Genomic DNA, 24,778 nt, shown 5'->3' with positions numbered 1-24,778 from the left:
CATGCTCTGGTTCATTCCCAAAGCCTTGCAATTTTCCCACAAATCTTTCAAAAATAACAGGCTCATTTATTCATTTTTACATATAAATTCTTCAAACTAATTCCAGTACAGGGTCGCATACATGCATGCATACATCAGTTTGCGAGCATGATTCGTTTCCTGAAACGTGCTTGTAATCCAAAGCACTCATATATCAAAGCGAATTTCCCCATAAGAAATAATGGAAACTCAAAATTCATTTCACAACCCACAAATATTTATATAAAAAATGATTAATACAACATCTTCACTCTAACTAATAGAATCACTTCTATCTGTTGGCTCACTGGAATCTTTCTTTTTTTGCGACTTTAACAAAGAAACCTATCCAATGACAGTTGCTTTTGCCTGAAGAGTCACTACACTTGGACACAAAATTAAAAAAAAAAAAAAAAAAAAAAAAAAAAAAAAAACGCTTTACGCACTGTAAGGTTTCTAAACTCTTCTGGGATTTCCCCCCTCAACAGGACAACACGCAGAAGAGTGTCCCGAAGTAAGCAACCGCAGGCTCCCAGCACTGTAGCAGTTCGCCATAAAAGGGAATCAGAAAAGATCACGGTCAAGCTATAACCACCTGCCATCGATGGGTGATGCAAGGAACATTATAAATGCAAGAGCACATTATTACTTAGCCACTAACCTGGTCACGACCCTGCCTGATTGCTGTGTATCTGAATAGGAGAGCGGTAGATCCCGCTACAATAAATAACTGTGCTGTTACTATTTCACACCAAATAAAGCTGGTTTTGCTAAAGCACCGAGACTTTGTGTTTTGGGGTGCATGACAGGGACTCGCGCATTACAGCACACACACACACACGTGGTCACCATGCTATAGTAAACAGTTACGCTCATACAGATGTTGACTATATGAGAGGCACGCAGACGGAGAACGAGCATGGGAGATGATTACCCACAATCCCCACTTGACGCTCGGCGGACAAAGCGTATACATACTACTTGTATTGCAAGACGTCGCTCGTTTATCAAGTTAAAATTTATTAAAAATTTTAGCTCGTCTTGCAAAACACTCGCAAACCAAGGTTTCACTATATACCTCTAATATAAATAAATTTATTTAATATATTTTTTTTTTTTTTTTTTTTTTTTTAAGATCAAGATCAACAACTTGGAGATATCAGATGGCTTGCTGGCATGTTTTAGCTTAGAGAAGATAGATCAGGGAATCCTCAAACTGCAAGCCTGGTCTCATTTTACTGGATATCTTTCAGATTCACACCCAGATTCCAACTATGTGCACACTTACAGTCCGATCAGAGAGATGCATGCGTTTTGGCATTTACAGAGACCTGGCTGAACAGAAATGATTCGGATGATTACTTGACAAATTGATGGATTTGGTGCATCAATTCGTTTGAAAGAGATTCAGCCACTACCAGCGGTGGTGTCTGCCTTTATATAAATAAAGATGTAAAATGGTGTTGATTAGAGAAAAACTGTACGAAAGATGTGGAACTTCAGTCTCTCCTGCTACTCCTTGGCTGTTTTGAGCTTGCTGACTGGTCAGTGTTTGAAAAATCCTGTGCGGACATTAATGAACTGACAGACACTATAAGCTGTTACACACAATTCTGTGAGGACACCCTAATACCCATGAAATCAGCTAAAATATACCCTAACAACAAGCTGTGGATTACCAGAAATCTGAAACAATTGATAACCTAAAAAAATAGGGTGTTTCAACATGGAACATTAACAGGAACAGAAGGAATTACAGAAGGAGGAGAAACGTGAAATAAAACAGACAAAGCTAAAGTAGAAGGACAGGAAACAGTATGAACAGAGGACTGATAATCATTATAGAATGGCATGAAGATGATGGCTGGCATTCATACAAAAAGCAATAATCAAGTTGAACTGGCAGAGGTCAAAACTGCCGATCAGTTGGTTCAAAATTTGTAGGAGTCCTATTCAAGATTTGAAACACAGGATTTTGCTTCAGAACTAAGTCGGCAAAAGAGCAGATGGAGGATTGGAGCCATGAATCAGCCCTTCTTTGACTAGAACGATGTCAGAAAGGTCCTTAAACTAAAATCAAAAAAGCTCAGGTCCAGACAGAATTAGTGGCCATCTGCTTCATTATTGTGCAGAAGAGCCCTCTTCAATATTCCACTTCATATTGGAAATGTTTTTGCATTTGCAGCAAGTGCCCAGCCTATGGAAACAGGCAACTGTTACTCCATTGGCAAAAACTGCACACCAAAAAGCATTAAGAGACTTCAGACCAGTAGCATTAACAACTACTTAGCAAAATCAAGGCTCTTCAGGACCCTCACCCAATCTGCATACAGAGCAAAGATGGGTATGGAGGACACCTCAACAACACTTTTGAATTTATTGCATTAGCACTTGGATCATGCAAGACTGCTGTTGATATAGACTTCTCATCAGCTTTTACCACAATCCAGCCCCGAATTTTAGTTGAGAAATTGACTGACCAATTCTGTTTGGACCCTAACTTGGTGGGGTGGATATTGGACTTTTTAACAAACTAAACACAAGGTAGTGTCAATAGCTGTTTCTCCGACAGCCTAAGTATATCTGTGGGCACTCCACAAGTTTGATGTTTATCTCCTCTTTTGTTTATCCTGTATACAAGTGGCTACAGGAGCTTACACAAGGATAGACATATACTGAAATTTGCAGATGCGACTGTCCATTGTTGTCTTTTACAAGATACGGAAGACAGCCATGGACCCATTGTTAATGAGTTTGTACAATGGTGCGATCACTTTAATTTACGACTTATTACTAAAACAAAAAAAGATATGGTTTTAGAATTCAGGTGTTCTCCACCATCTATTGTCTCAACTTTAATTAAAGGGGAAAACAGTGGAGATGGTAGAGTAATACCATATTTATTTTTTATATAATATAATAATATAATATAATATAAAGTCCTTTAGTGAAACCATTGTTACATTTGATTTTATCTGTTGGTTTGGCAACCTCAGCAACAAGAATATAAACCACCTTAACAACATTATAAAAAACTGCAGTAAAATTATTGGTTCACAGCAGATGTCTATCACTGAAATGGCTTTTCTTTCTATTCTGTTTGCAATACAACTCAGTTCTGTCAGACAGTAGCCATCCTCTTTGCCCTAAATTTCAGCTGTTGCCATCAGGCTTAGGTTTCCAAAGGTAAAGAGCAACAGATTTAAGAACTCCTTTATAAGCATTTTAAATTCTGCTACATATAGGGATGTTGCTAAATGTTAAATTCTGCATTATTATTATTTTGTATACGGTTGAAAAGTAATTACTCTTCTTTGTATTGATCTTGAGTGTGTATTTATGCAGTAAAACTGGTTGTAAAATTTTGTGTCTTTGTTTATCTATTGGATCTCTGTAACAATATCTTCTGTTTTTGTACTTTCCTGTTGCAAACAAATTTCCTTCTGGGATAACAAAATCTACCTAAACCTAAAAATATTAATGGTCTAAATTACTATTTCCAACTTACTTATTAACCCCAAAAAATTTAAACTATTACTGCAGAATGCATTTATAGTTAATTTAGTTTTGTCCAATGGGAAGAATATGAACCTTTCCTACAGCTGGCATAGTTCAGTAGATTATGTAATTAAACATTTAAAGATTAGTGAAAAACTTAAGTACTAGCGTTGCCCCACTTACACAAATTTTTCTTTTATTAGACAAGTCTAACATCCAAGGTTAGCACTCACCTTTCTTCAGCGATGTATTGCTCTGCTGATTCCAACTGTTTAGACAGTTTCTTCACTTGTTTGTAGTGAGAAAAGCATTCTTTATCATCCTGATCTAGTTTTAGACACTCTCGTACCTGGCTAAAAGCAATAGGTACAGTACATAAGGATTTTGTACTTTATAATTAATATAAAAAAGATACAGAGGCAATTTCACAACAAAGCATAGTAATCTTTTATAACTGTCCTTGAAATGTTTAATATTTACAGTACTTAAGTACTTAAGGCAGTGTGGCACAGTGGTTAAGGCTATGGACTTCAAACCATGAGGTTGTGGGATCAAATCCCACCACTGACACTGTGCGAATGAGCAAGTCACTTCACCCGCCTGTGCTCCAATTGGAAAAACCAAAAGAAATATAACCAATTGCATCTCAATGTTGTAAGTTGCTTTGGATAAAAAGCATCGGCCAAATAAACGTAAATTATTTCTGCTCATGCCAAACAAGTCCAAAGAAATATTTGAATAAGAAAACAGCACTGCAACTTGTGAAAACATATGGTTTTTAAGTCATGAAGACTTAAACCCAGATTTATAATCAGAAATTGAAGTACATACCAAGAGGCAACCTATAATGTAGTTAAGGAGTGCGAATACCATACACCTTCAGTTGTGGCCTAATAGAGAGGCAACTTAGTAAATCAACAAGTAGCTCTAAGGTTTAGCTATTGTGGCTTGCTGGATGACACTACAGTGTATTAAGAATGTACATTTAGGTGAAATGCAAGATGAATGCACAATGGAACTATTTGGCTTTATAGCAAATACAAGACTGAACAGCCCTCTTAGCACACATCCGAGATGGGCAAGCATTTTTCTATGGGGGAGAAGGGGGGATATCTGTCCACTTTTAAACATTCTTTTCCAGTAAACAGTGATGGGCAGCAAGAAACTGATCTTCGTAGCAACAAATGGAATGATGATTAAAAAGCAAGTCTACCTAAACATAAAGAATGCAACATCAAATATTTCACCCAAATGTTTACTCTGCTGTCACCAGTCCAGATCAGAATGGGTGGCCACTGCAAAACACAAATTCTGTTTGGCTCCAGTACAGCACAAGGGAGGTGTGGATTTCAAATAAACAAAAACTACAACTAGCCAAGTTTTCCACTAACACTGAAGAAAACAGACAAAGCTTCATCTTATATAAACAAATAAGATTGCGATATTTATCTTACTTGTAAAGCCAAAAGGCAATTACCCAATTGATTCATGTCTAAACAACTGATCAAAACAATAACTAATTTACCCTGAAATAATGCAAAAATATAGATTTACCTTAAGGAATCTTCATGTTCTCCTAGAATATAGTAGAGTCTGCTGAGCTGAAGAAAAGCAGCACGATTGTCATTGCGTAATTTTGTAGTGGGCAGGAGGTCTTGGATAGCTTTCCGTAGCTCACCAATTGAAATGTAGCACTCAGCCCGGAGTTCTCTGGCTTCAGGGTCCCAGGGAGAAACCTGGGATGATCAACACAAGACAAGGAGTAGGTTATGTACTCACATGTACTACAACTTTTTTTAAAGATGCAATCTCAACTGAAACAACAAACTCTCTGGTGCTGGTTATTTAAAATACATCATATCTGTTAACAGTATGTCCAAATAACATTTCCTAAACATAAAAAGTTTGTCATTTCACAATTACCAATGTTTCTAAACTAGAAAATTAAAAGCAGCATTAAAGTGAACTATCAAGTTGCAAACAATCCGAATCGGGGGGGGGAGGAGGTCAAGCAGCTTACATGCCAACTATTTACTACAAACCCCATATAGCTCACAAGGTGGAGAACATAAAATATATAACAACTGCATGTACAGTTTGGTATTAAAAATGCTTTGTAACAGAAAGATGTAATGATAATGGAAGTGTGGTACATACAAAGTTTCTTTATTATTTTTTTGAAAATACAATTGCAGAAAGCAATTTAAGGTGGTTTAAATGCTATAGACACTGAGTGAATCATTTAACCAGGCAGTGCTGCAATTGTAGAAAACCGCTTAAAAGCTGCAAGAAACTGATTAAAGATTAACAAGTTAGAGAAAAATCTTGTTATCCAAGAATATAAAAAGGCGACTTGTAAAATGACATGCATCAAAAATATTACAGAAAATGTTATTAATTTTTATTGATTTTATTGAAATCACACAACATTCCATACAAATACATCAATTTTACAAGAATAGGATTGAAAACAAATCAACCCCACCCCTGAGAGAGCATGGCCAGCAGAATAAAATTTAAACCTAGTAAAAATAAGCAAATAGAGTAATAAATGAATATAGATAAATGGAGAAGACAAAAAGGAAAAAAGGGAGAGAATCTGCTTCCTCAGTGCTTTAAAAGCTTATTCTAAAATGTTATTGGATTAGATCCTGCCGGGTTTGGAAAAATTTCTGCACAGATCTTCTAAGTGAGAATTTTATTTTTTCCCCAGTTTCAAATGATATATAACATCAGTTACCCATTGTCTTTAAAGGGGAGAGTTAAGATTCTTCCAGTTGAGCAAGATAAGTCTGCGTGCCAATAGTGTAGTAAAGGCAATTACAGTTTGTTTGTCCTCCTCCACTTTAAGCCCCTCTGGAAGGACACCAAACACAGCTATTAGTGGATTAGGAGGGATTGTGACACCAAGGCTGTCTGAAAGGCATTTAAAAATCTTGGTCCAAAATGATGTTAGTTTGGTGCAGGCCCAGAACATGTGACCCAGTGAGGCTAGAATTTGATTGCAGTGTTCGCAGGTTGGATCTTGCCCTGGAAACATTTTGGATAATTTTAAGCGAGACAGATGTGCTCGATATATAATTTTTAGTTGAATGTATGCTTTGCACATATGGAGCTCGAGTGAATTCTCTGCATTGCTACCTTGCACTCCTTTTTTGATATGTTGAGGGGGAGATCCTTTTCCCATTGTCCTCTTGAATCTTTGAAAGGGAGGGACTGTAAAATGGTTTTATATATTGCAGAGATTCTGTCTAAGTCCTTGAAACTGATGAGTATTGTTTCCAGCATAGAGGGAGGTGGGAGATGAGGGAAATTGAGCAGGTTCTGTTTAACAAAGTTTCTAATTTGAAGATAGTGAAAGAAATGTGTTGCTGGAAAGTTAAATTTAGAATAATTGTTCATAGGATGCAAAGATGTTGTCTATGTACAGATCTCTAAGTGATTTAATCCCAAATGTTTTCCAGACATTAAAAACTGCATATGTTCGCGATGGTTGAAAAAGGGTGGTTCTCATGCAGTGGTGCCACCGATAAAAGATTCTCTATCTTAAATTGTTTCCTACATTGGTTCCATATTCTGAGTGAGTGAAGCACTATTGGGTTATCAGTATATTGGCGATAATTTGCATTTATTAGGGAGCAAAGCAAGGAATATAAAGATGAACTGCTGTATTATATTTGTATTGCAGACCAAGCCTGCATATGTTCATCTATTTGTGTCAATGTCCAGGTTTTTATATGTTGTATGTTTGCTGCCCAGTAGTAAAATTGAAGTTAGGCAGAGCCATGCCACCTTCTGCCTTAGGCCTTTGTAGGGTCGCTCTTTGGATACGTGGATGTTTTGAATTCCAAATAAATGTGGTTATGGTTGAATCTAATTTCTTAAAAAATGATTTATTGATGTACATTGGAATATTTTGAAATAAAAAGAGAAGCTTAGGGAGGATATTCATCTTAACAATGTTAATTCTTCCAGCTAAAGTGAGATGAAGGGTTGACCATCTATGTAAGTCTTGCGTGATTTATTCCATACAGACAGCAAAATTTTGTTGATAAAGAGCTTTATGTTTACTTGTGATGTTTACCCCTAGATATTTTAAGTGATCTGCGATGATAAAAGGGAAGGTGTCCAATCTAATATTGTGTGCTTGAGAATTCACTGGAAAGAGCACACTTTTAGTATAATTAATTCTGAGACCAGAAATCTTTTGGAATTCTGTTAGTGCTGTTAGGACTGTAGGCACAGTATTTTGTGGGTCTGATATACTGTATACAGTACCATATCATCTGCATATAAATACATTTTCTGTTCAAGTCCTTCTCTGATAATCCCCTTTATCTCATAAGCATTTCGAAAGTGAACTGCCAGTGGCTCAAAGGTGATTGCAAAAAGTAATGGTGACAAGGGGCAGCCTTGTCTGGTACCACGTTTTAGTTTAAAATAGTCTGAATTAATGTTGTTAATACAAACTGAAGCTTCTGAATTGGTATACAGTAGTTTAATCCATGTAGAAATGTTTGGGCCAAACCCAAATTTCTCCAATGTAGTGAGAAGGCAGTTCCATTCAATCATATCAAATGCTTTTTCTGCATCAAAGGAGAATAAAATCTCTGGGATATTTGACTTTGCGGGTGAGTATATTACATTAAACAGGCGTCAAAGATTGGACGCTAAATGTCGGCCTTTAATAAATCCAGTTTGATCTTGTGATGTTACTGAAGGCAGCACTTTCTCCATCCTTCTAGCTAGGACTTGAGAGTATTTTAACATCATTATTCAGAAGTGAAATTGGTCTGTATAATGCCTATTGTAATACATCCTTATTTTTGTTTAGGAAAGACGGTGATTGATGCTTGACAAAAAGTTTGAGGTAGAATTTTATTGTCTCTAGCTTCTGTTAATGTTGCTAATAGAAGGAAAAAAAAAAGTCTAGAAAAGAAATATTAAGAAAGAGGTGAAGACTAAAAGAACTAGCCAAATATGTCAATTATTTCACAACAAGGTAACACCCAAGATGCAAGTCTCCTCATCTTTATCAAAAATAGGAAGGCTTAACAAAACAAACTAAGAAGTAGAATGTCCAGAACAAAGTGTAAAGTATAAATGAAACAAAGAACCTCTATCAAAATAATGGAAAGGTGCCACTGGCTCATCACTACCTATATCCAGAAAGTGTACAGAAGAGATCAAGAAGATTAATAGGATATTAAGTTACATAACATGATGTGTATTATAAAATATCAGTGGTAGAAATTGCCTAGGACCCTGCATGTGACATTATCGTGATACTTTTGAGATTTTTGTTTTTTCAGGTATATCAAGTATTCTTATTAAATTCTGTAAAATATTATAATTTGTTCTCTTATTTGGATTAAATTTAAAACTGAAATAATACCCCTAAAGGTGAAAGTGTGTTAATCTGTTTCACCCAAATCAGAAAAATCCTTAACCTAACCTACCCAATTAATCATTAAATTACTGAAATGGATTACAAATCTCTCAGTAGTTTATATTGGTAGACTGGGAAAAGTCCACTTTGGTAGATAACATACCTGTGAACATTTAAGCACAGTGCTTGTAAGATAACCCTACTAAAAATGTAACGGTTCATCTATCAATAATCAAAATAAAAAATTCTATATTTAAAATAGATTAAAATAAATGAATACAAGTTTACAATTCTAATGGTTAATTAAATGTGTGTTAATAGTAACATTTTTTTCATAACTTAAATTTTCAAACTTAATTAGAATTAAACAGTGTTCAACACAAAAAAAGGGGACATAATGTATCTGAAACTGAAGGATTTTAGCCAAAATACCTTGCAGCAACCTTCAAGCAACTCCTAGTTGGGAAAAACAGTCCTAATTTAGAGTATGTTGTAGTATTCGATTTTCATTTAACTGTTGTTATGAATTGTGTTTATTATTTCAAGTAATTTCTTCCCAACATTTTCAAAAGCAAAAATGAGCTCAAATTCTAGACTAAAGTTTCACTCTGCAGCAGCACAAAAATTTGTAGTTTGCCACATTTTGGAAAACAGAAGAAATGCATAGTTATGTGTCATCTAAAAGGAATTCAGAAACAGTAATTTTAGACAGTGATGGACAATATATGGAAAAGCAGAACATTTTGTTAGGCAAAACAAATCACGTTTTGCTATGAAAATACCAATTAAATGCATTTCTTCTAAAATTTCCCAGTGAAGATACAAAAAAAAAATAAATAAATAAAATAAAATTTGCAGTGGTACATTATATTCTGAACCAGCTTGCAAGGACTATGCATATTTAGTGTGTGTATGTTTATATTCTCTTTAGGTCAAATGTCAAAGACTGAAAAGGTTAGGTTGATTGTTAACCTGAATTTTCTATTTTTTTTTTCCTTTTATCACGGCTAGCCTAAGGTAATTTTAATAAAAATGTAATTTGTCACATATGTTATTACAGTAGTGTTTTAAATTATTTATAATTTACATATTTAGAATGAAACAGCCTTAATTTGAACATTTTATGGCTAGCCTACATGACAGTTTAATGACCTTTTAATTTGTATATTTACTTATTTTGTATTCAATCATACTATATTATTTTTTAAAAACCCCTTGTCATACAGTAGACGCCCAAAATTAAGAAAATGTTCACTAAAGTCGCTTCTGGGGCCCTGAAGCTTATGCCTCATTAGTTTCCTAGTAGATCGCCTGCAAATGTCAGTTATATAGTCTGTACAAAAAAAAAAAGTTTAGTTGAAATCTTATGCATAAACTTGATGTTATGTTATTATACCCTGCACTGTATTGTTACTATATTTCTACAACAGGTAAAATAATGCTCACCTCAATTACTCTCTCCATGATGGTGATAGCTGCAGTGCAGTCCTTTCGATTATATGCATTTCTTGCCTCAAGGATTAACTGATCTAGCTCTTGAATATGCTGCAGCTGTAGCCAAGCCTCTTCATGGTGTGGGTTACCACGCAGCTGTGGACAAGAGATCAGATGCAAAGTTAGCAAAGCTTTAAACAACTTTCTTTTATGATAACCTGCAAAGAGATGGAATACTCAAAGTGAAAATAATATTTGAATATATTATACTGTATATATAACTTAGGTTAACAATTATGGACGTCACATTTATGCGCTTTTACACTTTACTAACTGTACCCCGTGGCTTCACCCACATAGTAATGAAACAGGACAAATTTTAAAAATCAATAGACGTTGGGACTAGATCTGATCGTGTTGAGCTCTGATGGCAAAGCGTTCCCCACGTGGGGCGAAAAGAACATGGCCTTGATATCTCTGGCAATCAGCAGCTACCCTCTAAAACACATGGAGCTCTGATCTTTCTTTCTCAAAAATGAGAAACATTACTACTTAACAATCTCAAGATGATAATGTCTTTTGAGCAAACAGGTATCGCTAGCTAGGCAAAGGCAAGGTGTACTCCAACATGTGGCGGGACATAGACTAACTTGAACAGAGGCTGGCGAGTGAATGAGGAAGGCCCCTCCCCCCTACTCTCAGCCCAAAGCCACTCTCTTGGATTTGCATAAATACAAATCGGTACCACAAACAAACTATGGTACTTGGCACGATAAGAAGTTGCAAAATCAACTGGAAAGTTCAAGCAAATTATAGAAAACAACCAGATCTACATCAGTTATGTAATTTCTTTTGTGAAAATCAGACAGACATACAGAACAGGCTTGGTACACGAAATTTTTAAAACCGTTTCTTAGCGAAGACCTATGGGCCGAGGGTAACCTACATTCCAAATTTCAAGTCCTCATGGCTCAGAAGATTTTCTGATGAGTGAGTCAGTGGTATTTGGATATATATATATATATATATATATATATATATATAAAATCAGTTGCGAGAAGCAGATCATGGAATGTTGAATAGTTTACTGTCAAATAATGCAAAGAGTACGCGACACGTGTTTCACCCTTATTTTGGCTCATCAGGCGCACACACTCTACTGCTCCCCTTGCGAGGATCTAACCTCAGACGTCAGCGTCAGAGACGAAGTCCCTTTACGCTGCGCCACGGCGTGTAGTTCGTTTATTTGACAGCCTGTAGATCGGAGTAATTACATTCATTACATGACAGACCAACCACATGCGTTACCTAGTAGGTAACGACCCATACAATCAGGTCGGGACTCAGACTACGAATCCAATTAATGTAATTACTCTTGTTTTTAGCCTAGTGCGGATGATTAGGTGACAAAGTCTTAAACTGCTCAGGCTGTTGAGTAACAGGGGTGAGGGGATAGTGTTCTTGTGCTCAACTGTCCTGCACCCTCACAAAAAGTGATTTTTCCTTGGCTCACTCCCATCCTTGCTTCTCATTGCTCACAGCTGTCCTGGCAGCAGCAAAACACATCACAATAAGTTTGGAGTTCAGGACACTAATGGAGGGCTACAAAAGGGACCCACATAACATTCTCATAAGCACCTCATGTTCTGTAGAGGCATTGCCAATTTAAAATAATATATATAACAGTAATGTGGCAAAACCAGTTTTGTGGCTCACAAGGATTGGAGCTCTTTTTATGTTTTTATGGCTTGCTGTCCTGACAAAGATTGAGAGGAATACAGGTCAGTTAACACAACAGTGACAGAGTAAAGTTTTGGAAAGAAGACAAACATGACAACAGGCACCACATAACAGCTGCACAAAAGGTCTAAGGTTGTTTCTATGCATGGCAAGTGTATATATGCTGTCTGCATGGTCTCCTCTCACCAAACTGGGTTTTCTACAAGTACTCCCGTTTACTCAAATATTTTAAGTGTTTCGGCACCTTAAGTCAACGGCCAACTCCAAATTGGCGGAGTCACAGCTCGAATGCCCAGAGAAGGAAGGCCCTCTGGTCCAGTGTTGAACCTTGACTTGCATGAAATACTATTGGGATGGGCTTCTATTAACCATGGCCATGGAGTAGAAAATGGATACATAGGTGAAAGGATAGATAATGTATGTAAAAAAAAAAAAAAAAAAATAATAATTTACACCCACCACAAAAGTTATTTTCACCTCATGCTGCTGAATCTACATTAGTGTAGTTTAATATGATCATATATGCCAATGTTAGAGGAACCATCTACCTCTTACTTGTGCTCTTGTTAGAGAGGCAAATGTGATAAATGGAAATTCATTCAACAATATACAGTATGTTAATTTAAAATGTCAAAAAAAATTGTAACAAAAGTTAAAAGTACAAAGCAGTGCAACACAACATCCATTACATGCACAACTAGTCAGTACAGATATATTATTGAAAGGAAGAACACTTACCACCTCCTCAAAGTCTTTCTTTGCTTCTTGAGTATTTCCTTGTTTTAACAGAATATTACCTCTCTGCAGCCGTGCCTGAGACAAAGAAAAAGACAGTAAAAGAAAGTAGCTGGTAAGAAAGTAGGGCAGACTTTATACCATTGAAAAAGTGTTTTAGTATTATGAAAAAAAGATTGAGTCATCACAAAAAAATATAAATATCACTTTTTACATTAGTACAATACAAATTGCATCAAAAAGGTAAATTATGTAGTCCTTTAGAGTGCTGCATATTTAAGACTATAAATTAATAGCATTTTTTACTCTTCACTTTAACATAGTACATGACATTCCTATACATCATTTCATATTTATTTAGTTACACAGCAAAAAACAGAATCCTGTTTAAAAAGAAAATACTTTAATATTACGAGTTTTCCTTCCAGTTAACTGATGAGAATGAATGGAAGATTCTGCACTGACATCAATGCAGTTTTCTATAATCATCATAAAAACTAGATGAAAAGGCTCTAGACCAAAATTTACAGGAGAACCTAAAACATTTGAAAAACAGAAGGAATTTTTTTCAGTTCTATAAAGTTTTTTTTTTTTGCTTTCCTAATAGCCTAGATGGCCCTTCTCCTTGTTCAACTCTATGACTTTTTTCCTTACAGTAAATGCAATCCCCTTAGTTTCAAATTGATATCATCATTATTTCATGATTAATTTTTTAACAAAGAATTCTGCTCAATTGACTCTCTTTGCCATTTATGGAGACCTGGATCAAGTCCCAAAAATGCTGGAATCATTCAAAAATAAAGTACCACCATTTATTTAAAACTGTCATTATAGGATGCACCATTTAATCTAGGAATGCACCTGGTTACTAGTTTCTATACAACTTCTACAGCTGTATTTTTTGTATCATGATGTCAAAAGTTAAATTCCAGATGAAATCTTACTAGCACATTTCACAGCACAAGCATAATGCCTGCTGATTTAATTTTTCCATTTTAACTTAACATGGTCTTTTATGCTGACAAGTTTGTATAGACAACCATTAGCAAAAGTACAGGATTTTCTTAAATTATTGTAAAATCATTTGAAATCAGGTTAATTTAACAGTAAAATAATTTAAAAAGTGTTTGTCTCTATAAAAACTTTAGGTACGCTAGTGAGAAATGGAAAGAAGAAAAAAAGAACGAAGACTGGATAGCAGGACTTCACTGAAAACAAAGAAAATCTGAAAGCAGCTTGATCATAGGTCAGATGAAATCAGCATTGAACTCTTTGGATACCTGCACCATGACCAGTTATGGTGTTAGAAATTAACAAATGTTTATTAAATATGGCAATTATTATTATGTTAAATACTTTATGGACAGTGGCAGTAGTGTTAACTATCCAAGGTCTCTGATAAGGCTGGTGGTTTCTAAGCATCAGGAGCCTCATGTATAAATGGTGCATATGCACAAAAATGTAGCGTAAGCCCGTTTCGAAGCTCAAATCGCAATGTATAAAACCTAAACTTGGCATAAAGCCACGCACATTTTCACACTAGCTCCAACCCTGGCGTACACAAGTTCTCTGCTCAGTTTTGCAAACTGGACACACCCAGCGTCAAAGCAGTGCTTTTGTTCCAGTGTGGTTTCCCTTTCTTTTTTAGATCCACATCCCTGACGCGGCTTTATCATATACACTGAAATTAACCGCATATTGTTAATTAGTTTAAGGCATCGGATTGCAATTAACCTGTAACAATATAATGGTCCACGGAATACCCAAATTTATTCCAAATACCATAGCTGCTTTAGCATTGTTACTCTCACTGCACCTTCTACTTTTAGCTGCTCCCGTTAGGGGTTGCCACATCGGATCATCTTTTTCCAGATTACTCTCACTGCACCACTCAGAGCAGCTGATCGGAAGGAGAATTATTGGTATACAGCATCAAGCACATGCTGCCTATTTGAACTTCTCTCATATGACAAATGCTTCAGAGCCTTTCGTGTACGGACCTCGCGGGTCAGAAACAATTCCATCCCAAGAACTGTAAACGCACTCAATCAATCCATCAAGTGCTCCTTATAGAACTGTTTATACTTACAAGTACAATTACCTCACTGTAAAACTTGCGATACAGTTATAATATTGCTCAACCTGCGCCACTTTATAAAGCGTGTATTTACATATGATGATGATATCATTTTTAAGATGAAATGCAGCAAAATATGTTTATTACATTATACAGATAAAATCTTAACGTCATTTAAATAGTCTATATTGTTTAATTATTAACATGTGAGGACACGGTGTTGCAGCGCTAGTGACGAGCTGGCGGCACGATTATTCCTGCCTCGCACTGTATTCTTGCTGGGGATGGCGCGACACTGAAAGACAGATGGATAGAATAATTAAACATGTACTACGAAGATATTTCAATGTTCCTTAAAGGTTTTGAAGAATCTGCATTCTAAGCTTATAGATGGCTTAACATCTATTACAGAGCCGATTGTGTGGCGATTGGTTACTTGGAGATAGAAAAAGGACAGAAAGGAATTGGGGGTTAGTACATTTGAAAGAGACAGTACTGCTGCAATAAATTATTTCATCGAAGGTCGCGCACGCCACAAGCCAGCATCTTGTGGGAGGTAGGAACAATCTGTGGACGAGGTGCCTGCTCGTCACTATCACTGCACCACCGTGTTCCCATGTTTAATAACATGCTTTAATTCCTATCATCATGAAAATTATATCAAGTATACATCTCAGTATTATTCAGATTCACAGTTATGATGCGGACTTTATACATTGCACTGAAACTAAATTGCATATCGTTTACAAATTTAATTCACTTGATTGTAATCATTCTGTAAAAATATAATGGTTCATGGAATGGTCAAACTATTCCAACTACCATGGCCACTTTAAATGTTGTTAGAAGACATCGCAAATGGAAGAATTAGAAGAGAGCACGTACAATTAGGTCCATAAATATTTGGACAGAGACAACTTTTTTCTAATTTTGGTTCTGTACATTACCACAATGAATTTTAAATGAAACAACTCAGATGCAGTTGAAGTGCAGACTTTCAGCTTTAATTCAGTGGGGTGAACAAAACGATTGCATAAAAATGTGAGACATCTAAAGCATTTAAAAAAAAAAAAAAAAAAAACACAATCCCTTCATTTCAGGGGCTCAAAAGTAATTGGACAAATTAAATAACTGGAAATAAAATGTTCATTTCTTATACTTGGTTGAAAACCCTTTGCTGGCAATGACAGCCTTAAGTCTTGAACTCATGGACATTACCAGATGCTGGGATTCCTCCTTTTTAATGCTCTGCCAGGCCTTTACTGCAGCGGCTTTCAGTTGCTGTTTGTTTGTGGGCCTGTCTGAAGTTTAGTCTTCAACAAGTGAAATGCATGCTCAATTGGATTAAGATCAGGTGGCTGACTTGGCCATTCAAGAATTTTCCACTTCTTTGCTTTAATAAACTCCTGGGTTGCTTTGGCTGTATGCTTTGGGTCATTGTCCTTCTGTATCATGAAACGCCGCCCAACCAATTTGACTGCATTTAGCTGGATTTGAGCAGACAGTATGTCTCTGAACACCTCAGAATTCAGCTGCTTCTGTCCTGTGTCACATCATCAATAAACACTAGTGTCCCAGTGCCACTGGCAGCCATGCACGCCCAAGCCATCACACTGCCTCCACCGTGTTTTACAGATGATGTGGAATGCTTTGGATGATGAGCTGTTCCACACCTTCTCCATACTTTTTCTTGCCATCATTCTGGTAGAGATTGATCTTGGTTTCATCTGTCCAAAGAATGGTTTATCCAGAACTGTGCTGGCTTTTTTAGATGTTCTTCAGCAAAGTCCAATCTAGCCTTTCTATTCTTGAGGCTTACAGTATGAGTGGCTTGCACCTTGCAGTGCACCCTCTGTATTTACTTTCATGCAGTCTTCTCTTTATGGTAGACTTGGATATCGATACGTCTACCCCCTGGAGAATATTGTTCCCTTGGTTGGCTGTTGTGAAGGGGTTTCTCTTCACCATGGAAATGATTCTGCGATCGTCCACTACTGTTGGGGTATTTTCCGTACGTCGCTTAAATCATCCGAGATTAGATGCATCATCTTGGAGGAGTTAATGCCAGTGAAACTCATCCGGGATAAGTCGGTTTTTCAAATGCAGTGGTGTAGTAGATTAGTTTCATCCGAGATGAATGCGCGCGCGTGCGCCCGCTCCGACTGAAAAGCCCATATATAGAGTCTAGAAAACATGATCAGCAAGTCTTTGATAGGCTGTAACAAAATGACGAAAAAACGGGCGCATTTCCCCCCAAATGCCCCCCCCCCCCCGGCCCAAGCAGAGCAAGACCTTTTATTTGAAGGACATGAAGAATTTCAAGATTTAATACGCACAAGGGGCAACACTGCAAAAGCAGCCCAAACCAGAAAAGACGGCTGGCAAAAAGTGGCTGACAAATTTAACGCGTGTGCATTGTACTTACTGAAAGCAGCATTTCATTTCCTGTGTGTCAGATTAATCATTATTTAATATGTCATAATTCCAGATCAAACGTGAGCACAAGGAGAACACGGGAACAGGTTAAAGTGAAGTACAAGAATATACTTCAAACTGGTAAATATTGGTATATAACTATTTAAAGAATTGTTGACATAAAGAATCATATAATGTAGAGAACATTAATTTTAAAGCTAATAAGAAGGCAGGCAAGCAAAAAACAGGTGGAGGTCCACGCGGTCCAGACCTAACCCCTGCAGAAGAGTTGGCTCTCCAGCAAAATGCCCATCGCCCTATTTCTGAGGGCATTCCAGGGGGATGCTCCTCCTCAGAACCAGTGGCAGGATGCAGTGGTCACTTCATTTCAGGTAAAGGATGGTCATTGCATATATTTGTCCTCAATGTGTGCCATAGGTAGGTTCCATATAGCCCTCTTTTTTTGTTGGGTCAGTTGCAGGGAATGTCATATCCCTAGAACCTGTGTCTGACCAACGAGATATTGACAAAGGTCAAATATTTGATGAAGACACTGTGTCTGATTATTCATCAGGAGGAGAGGTACATTTTCCAAATAATGTTTGATCAAACTCCACTGTGATCAGTCCCATGTGCCCCAATCACATTTGGAAACCCTGGGTAATGAGAATGTTAGGCTGATTGTGAGATTCTTTATGGAACGGAGTGTTTTTACCTGTGTATTACCTACCTGCAATGACATGAAACGCCTTTTTTGTCTGCACACGCAGGTATCCAGGAAACACTATGAAAACTCGAAGGAAATATTTCAGAGCCAAACAGACTTTACGAATTGCCTGGCAAACTGCACTTAGATTTTCCGCATCGCCTACAGTATATATATATAAAAAAAAAAAAGTGCCGCTTGCAAAAAAAACCTCAAAGCAATGCATACTGTGTGGTTGTGAGACCCCGACTTCGCCGAGTTTGACTTCGAATATAAGGTCCTAATAAATTTTTGAGGTACAATATTCCCCCTCGGCTAAAGCGGTATCTTTCGAAAAGAATTTCCTCCGGAAGCAATAAAGGATCTTGCCGATCGCGCAAAACCCTCTCTATATGAAATTCTCTTCTTATAATTTGGGTACTGATATCAATTGGTTGCTCATTCATGAATGGTGAAGTCATGACTAAATGAATTCCAGGCACAGACACTGATTAAGTGTGTGAGCTGATCCTTGTTTACATAGAACAAACCTGCTCCGAGCAGGTTTGAGGATTTGGAAGTGCTGCTATGACAACAAATCCCGCAAGAGTTTCAAAAAACCGACAGATCCAGGATCATGCCAAATCGTCAACAATTACATCTGGCTAAACGAGTAATTCACATACGACAAATACCCCCCAGGTCTTTTTATATTGCGGAGTTCACCAGTGCTTGCTTTCTTTCTCAGGATGTACCAAACTGTAGATTTTGCCACTCGTAATGTTGTACCAATTTCTCGGATGGGTTTTTTTCTGTTTTCGCAGCTTAACGATGGCTTCTTTCACCTGCATGGAGAGCTCCTTTGACCGCATGTTGTCTGTTCACAGCAAAATCTTCCATATGCAAGCACCACACCTCAAATCAACTCCAGGCCTTTTATCTGCTCAATTGATAATGACATAACGACGGACTTGCCCACAACTGCCCATGAAATAGCCTTTGAGTCAACTGTCCAATTACTTTTGAGCCCCTGAAATGAAGGGATTGTGTTAAAAAAATGCTTTAGTTGCCTCACATTTTTATGCAATCGTTTTGTTCACCCCACTGAATTAAAGCTGAAAGTCTGCACTTCAACTGCATCGGAGTTGTTTCATTTAAAATTCATTGTGGTAATGTACAGAACCAAAATTAGAAAAAAGTTGTCTCTGTCCAAATATTTATGGACCTAACTGTATTTACGGATGACAACGACTGGCTTCTAAGTCGATTTCGATTTCCAACAACTATCCTCTTGGAGTAGTGTGCTGAACTGGCTTTACAAAGGCAGACTTTGACGATTTGTGCTCCATCTGCTACTTTGCAAGTTCTGTCACTCTTGGAGGTATTTAGCAACAGGAGCTTTTCAACTTGAACTTGCTGACCGATCAGGTATTTCCCCAGCCATCATGGAGTCGCACCATGCCAGCTTTATAGGATGACATTATCCATTTGTCATCCACATGTATAAGATTTCCGTACACAGTGGTTGAACTGGCAAACATAAAAGCGCAATTCATAGCAACATTTGGTTTTCCAAATGTAATCGGAGCGGTCAACTGCAACGGACAAGTTACATCAGCCAGCGATAAATCACCAAAAGAATGAGCTGACATTACATCATACAGTAATATGAAAAAGTTTTGGAACTCTTCTCACTCAGCCTGCGTAATAATTTACTCTACTTTCAACACACAAAAAAAAAAAAATTATATATATATTATATATATATATATATATATATATAAATAAACTGGGGTGTTTTCCGAACAAAGATTTTTAGGGAAGCAGTATTTAGTTAGTATGAAATTAAATCAAATGTGAAAAACTGGCTGTGCAAAAATTTGGGTCCCCTTGTAATTTTGCTGATTTGAATGCATGTAACTGCTCAATACTAATTACTTGCAACACCAAATTTGTTGGATTAGCTTGTTAAGCCTTGAACTTCACAGACAGGTGTGTCTAATCATGAGAAAATGGTATTTAAGACGGTGAATTGCAAGTTGTGCTTCCCTTTGACTCTCCTCTGAAGAATGACAGCATGGGATCCTCAAAGCAACTCTCAAAAGATCTGAAAAGATTGTTCAGTATCATGGTTTAGGGGAAGGCTACAAAAAGCTATCTCAGGTTTAAAAATGGCCAGTTTCAACTGTAAGGAATATAATCAGGAAATGGAAGGTCACAGGCATAGTTGCTGTTAAACCCAGGTCTGGCAGGCCAAGAAAAACACAGTAGTGACATATGCGCAGGATTGTGAAAATGGTTACAGACAGCCCCACAGATCACCTCCAAAGACCTGCAAGAACATCTTGCTGCAGATGGTGTATCTGTACATCATTCTACAATTCAGCACAATATGCACAAAGAACATCTGTATGGCCCTTTCTGCACTCATACCACAAACAGAGTCGCTTGTTGTATGCAAATGCTCATTTAGACAAAGCCAGATTAATTTTGGAACAAAGTGCTTTGGACTGATGAGACAACAGTTGAGTTATTTAGTCATAACAAAAAAGCGCTTTGCATGGTGGAATAAGAACACCGCATTCCAAGAAAAACACCTGCTGCCTACTGTCAAATTTGGTGGAGGTTCCATCATGCTGTGGGGCTGTGTGGCTAGTTCAGGGACTGGGGCCCTTGTTAAAGTCGAGGGTCGGATGAATTCAACCCAATATCAAGAAATTCTTCAGCTCAGCCAATGATAAACAAAAGTCTTAACAAAGAATTAAGAGGGGGTTCCCAAACTTTTTCACATGACTGTATATACTGTAGCTGGAAAACCTTTATATAATAATAATAAAAAAAAAAAAAAAAAATTATATATATAGATGGCGGCCCTACACAGCCACAGGTGCTCCCGCCCCCCCAAATAGTGTGGCAAAAGGCAAGCAGTCCTTTTTAGGATAGCGAGTCACCTCAAAGTAAAGAGCAGAGAATCAGTCTGTTATGGTGCTCGGTGCCGTTGATGCGCTATAAAAGGCGCCTTCAGAGAATGAATTTGCTTAAGTAAACAGAAAGCATTACCACTCTACTAATGTACTGCTCTATAGTGCATAGAAAATGTTTTGCAGTCTGCAAGCATGCCACCTGAACAGATGTGCTATGATCAACCTGACACACCAAATGATCAGCCAGATCGGACAGCAAAGTTATAACTTTGAATGTAACTGGCTGAATGTACAAACAGGTAATCAGATGCAGCATTTATAAACCAATTCATTTCATTTGTGGTCAATATCACATAGTACAGCACTTATATTCCTTAGTTCACTGGCCACATCTCTTACAGCATCCAGAGCGAAATCTGTCAGCACACACTCAGATGGCCTCCCAGCAGTTTCCGAGGCAGAGGTGTATGTGCAGCCAGTGCCCGAAGATATACTCGGCCCAGCATCATCATCACCACCGCCTAACAATTACACGGGGGTCAGTTTTATGCAATATTGCCTGAAACAGAATAAACAGACAGTGGGCTGCAACTCACCTTTTCACGTGGACTGTGATATCAGACTACTTTTTTTTTCTTTCAGGCTGTGCGCGACTTTCTGAACTTGCAAGTTCAAGTGTCTCAGCCAAGCTGGTTTCTTATACCCTTGCATAAACCAACAAATAGTATGTTTTACCTTGCCTCCACTTCGCATCCACTGAAATTATTTTTTTCACATGCCTTTTCCATTGTTTTTAACCAAACACTGAACAGAAGGTGATATTTATATTGATTTGCCTATTAAAATATGCAAAGTCAGGGAGAAATTGAGGTGGGGCTGTAGGCATGTGCGTTAAATTTCACATTTGTTGGGATTTGTAAAGGGGAAGTGCTTGGAACTTGGCATACACACAGATTTATGCACCTGGATTTTTTTGTGCATACACACATTTCCACTTTTGTCTGAATGCCATGTTTTAGTGTGAATTCTATGCACAGCGTTATACATGAGGACCCTGATCTGCAATATTCATTGACTGAGCATGATGAGTTTTATCTTACAAAAGAGTTCTGCAGTGTTTTCCAGGCTGTTGTGGACCACAGCCAACCACCAGCATTGCATTGACTGAACTACGTAAGATAATAATGAAATACAAAACTTCATATCCTGGTGAATAGTTTATTGTTGATGTGGACATCAAAGAAGATTTACAGAGTATTCACCACAAATATCACCAGCATGTCACCTGCCTCATCAGGGGTTCTAATACCTTTGACGATCTTTACACATGACTATTGTCATTTGCCATCCCATCCTCACCTTGGGCAGTTAGGTCATGTTTCAATTCCTGTTGCCAATTTAAAATCAGAGACTGAAACTTAAGTTGGTAGTAAAACTTGCACAATAATAAAGCCTAAAAAACCATACTGGAACACCTGGATAATAAACATTGCTTTGCCAGAAAATTTTTGTGGATTTTCAGCATCTCTTCCACTAAGCAGATTTCCCAGAATGTAGTGCGCTGAATAAAGCAGTCAAACTACAGTGAAATTCAGGTTTGAATATTCATATTAAAAATATATTCAAAATGTAGGTCAAAACATTCACATGCTACTATTTGTACCATAACTTTTCACTTTGCCCTTGGGATAGGAATATGTTAAGCCTGAAGACTCGAAGAAAGGCAAGCTGGTTGAAGTAGCCCATGTATGCTTTACTGAAACTGAAAATGTGGTTTATAGAGGATGATTTTAAATCCATTATAATAATAAAATGAAAAAAAAAAAAAGAAAAATGGCAGTTATATCCCATTGTGTTTAATGACAAAGGAACCAGCTTTTGTTTGCTACAATGAATGCTTAATGGATTTTACGACAGCTAATCAGGGATCTCAAATTCATGAGTAAAATGGAACAGGATCAAGACCAAAAAAATACTTCCAGGGCACTGCAGAAGGCTTTAGAATGCAGAGCAGTACAGTAAAAAAATCTGTCTAAAACTAACAATTAAAAATTGTAAAAAAAGACTAACCATTGCAAATGATACCACCATCGTGGATGTATTGCCAACAAATACAAAATAGTTTAAAGAAAACATTTGTCTTCTGACCAAGTAGTGCTAAGACAACGAATCTCTAATGTTGATGGTTTTGAATTCTTTTGTATCACCCTCACCGACGATCCACAGTGGGCACAATTCATCTCGCCTATTATCAAGACAGTTTACCAATGCCTTATTTCCTCAGATGTCTGTAGAAATCACTGAGGTCTACCCTAAGTGCTCACCAACATTTATAGGTGCACAGGAAACTTTATTCTTACTGTTTAAGAGCGTTGTCCAGGATTTGTTCAGTTCTGGACAGCAGTGCTCTACAGAGGATGGTAATGTGGTGTTACAGTATTACTGGAACACAAATCCCATTTGTTCTGAAGAGACACAGTCATGTGAAAAAGTAACTACAGTCCATATGTGGAATTAAATTTTATATTCATTTAAAAAAGTGTCTTTAGATAAAGGTGGTGCCATTAATAAAAACAATGAAAATTTGATATTGCAATAATGTATTTAATGAAAAATGAACAGATACTGCATTTCCTTCTGTGGAAAAAGCAAGCACATCCTTGATTCTAATAGCTGGTTTTGCCCCCTTTGGCAGAAGCAACTTCTAGCAGGCAACCATATACTAAAACTCTTTATAAGTCTCTGACATTTACTTGGAGTGTTTCCCAATCCTCCAAAGAAAATTCTTTCAGCTATACGATGTTTAAGGGATTTCTTGCATGCACAGAGCATTTTAAGCCCCACCTCCACATAGTACCCTTAATGGGTATTCAGATCTGGGCTTAGAATTGATCATTTTACTCCATTTCTTTTTCGGCTATTCCTTGTTGGATTTACTAGAATGTTTATGGTTATTGTTATGTCACAAGGTCCACTTTCAGCTAAGCATCTATCTTCTGACAAGCCCCACATTATCCTCAGGCACCTACTGGTACAATAAATAATTCAAAGATGATTCTAGGATGGGGAGCTGCCCAAGCCCTAATGCAGCAAAGCAGCCCCAAACCACAACATTTCTACCCCCATCCTTTACAGATGGTTATCAGGTTCTTCTGGTCAAATGTGGTCTTTGGTTTAGCCAAAACACATTTTCTGGTACCATAGCCAAATAAGAATCTTTGACTTGTCAGTCCAGAGCACATTTTTCCAGAAGTCTTGGACTTTGCCTAAGTGTCCGTAGTTAAGCTTCAGCCTTGCCCCGATGTTCTTTCTGGAACAGCATGGCTTTAGTAATTGTTTGAAGTATTCTCCATTATAGATGATGTTCTGGGCCATGGAATGGTGTCAAATTGTTTGCATATCTTTTTAAATTCCTTTCCAGATTAGGTCTCTTTCAGTCTAGGTATGGTGATAAAACACACTTCAATAAACACAAAGAACTAAAAGTCTAAGATTTAAATTGGAAAGGTTCCTCCAAGATCCTCTAATGATGTTCTCATAATTTGTACCTGATCTGATGTACCCGATTCTAATTTTAGGTATTTCAGGTGGTGATAAATGCAGGGGTGTACTTACTTTTTCCCACATGTAAAATTATCAAGTAAGTAAACGTTTATATAAAGTTAGTTATACACCAGACAGATATACCACATTTATGTCACCTTTACCTATGGACACTATTTAAAAGAAAACCAAATCTTGATATGTCCACATATGTTAAAAAGAAAACATTTCATGGGGTGTGCCTACTTTTCACAAATATAACACATAGTGCCCTAGAACCACAAATAGAATTCTTACAATACAGGAAAGCCAAGATCTAG

At 37.2% G+C, this 24,778-nt stretch overlaps 1 protein-coding gene across 1 annotated transcript in view; it reads right to left on the bottom strand.

The window, feature by feature from the left end:
• The window catches only part of LOC114648974 (dnaJ homolog subfamily C member 3-like), a 42,250-nt gene that overhangs the window by 6,000 nt on the left and 11,472 nt on the right, over window positions 1–24,778 (bottom strand). The window contains exons 4-7 of the mRNA XM_028798338.2: window positions 12,818–12,892; window positions 10,352–10,495; window positions 5,071–5,252; window positions 3,750–3,869 (exon numbers count right to left, since the gene is read on the bottom strand). Coding sequence (XP_028654171.1) covers window positions 3,750–3,869; window positions 5,071–5,252; window positions 10,352–10,495; window positions 12,818–12,892 — 521 coding nt within the window. The remainder of the gene's footprint in view (window positions 1–3,749; window positions 3,870–5,070; window positions 5,253–10,351; window positions 10,496–12,817; window positions 12,893–24,778) is intronic.

Source organism: Erpetoichthys calabaricus, chromosome 3 (assembly GCF_900747795.2).
Source record: "Erpetoichthys calabaricus chromosome 3, fErpCal1.3, whole genome shotgun sequence".
NCBI lineage: Eukaryota > Metazoa > Chordata > Cladistia > Polypteriformes > Polypteridae > Erpetoichthys > Erpetoichthys calabaricus.
This window is presented reverse-complemented; position numbering and strand designations above follow the sequence as displayed.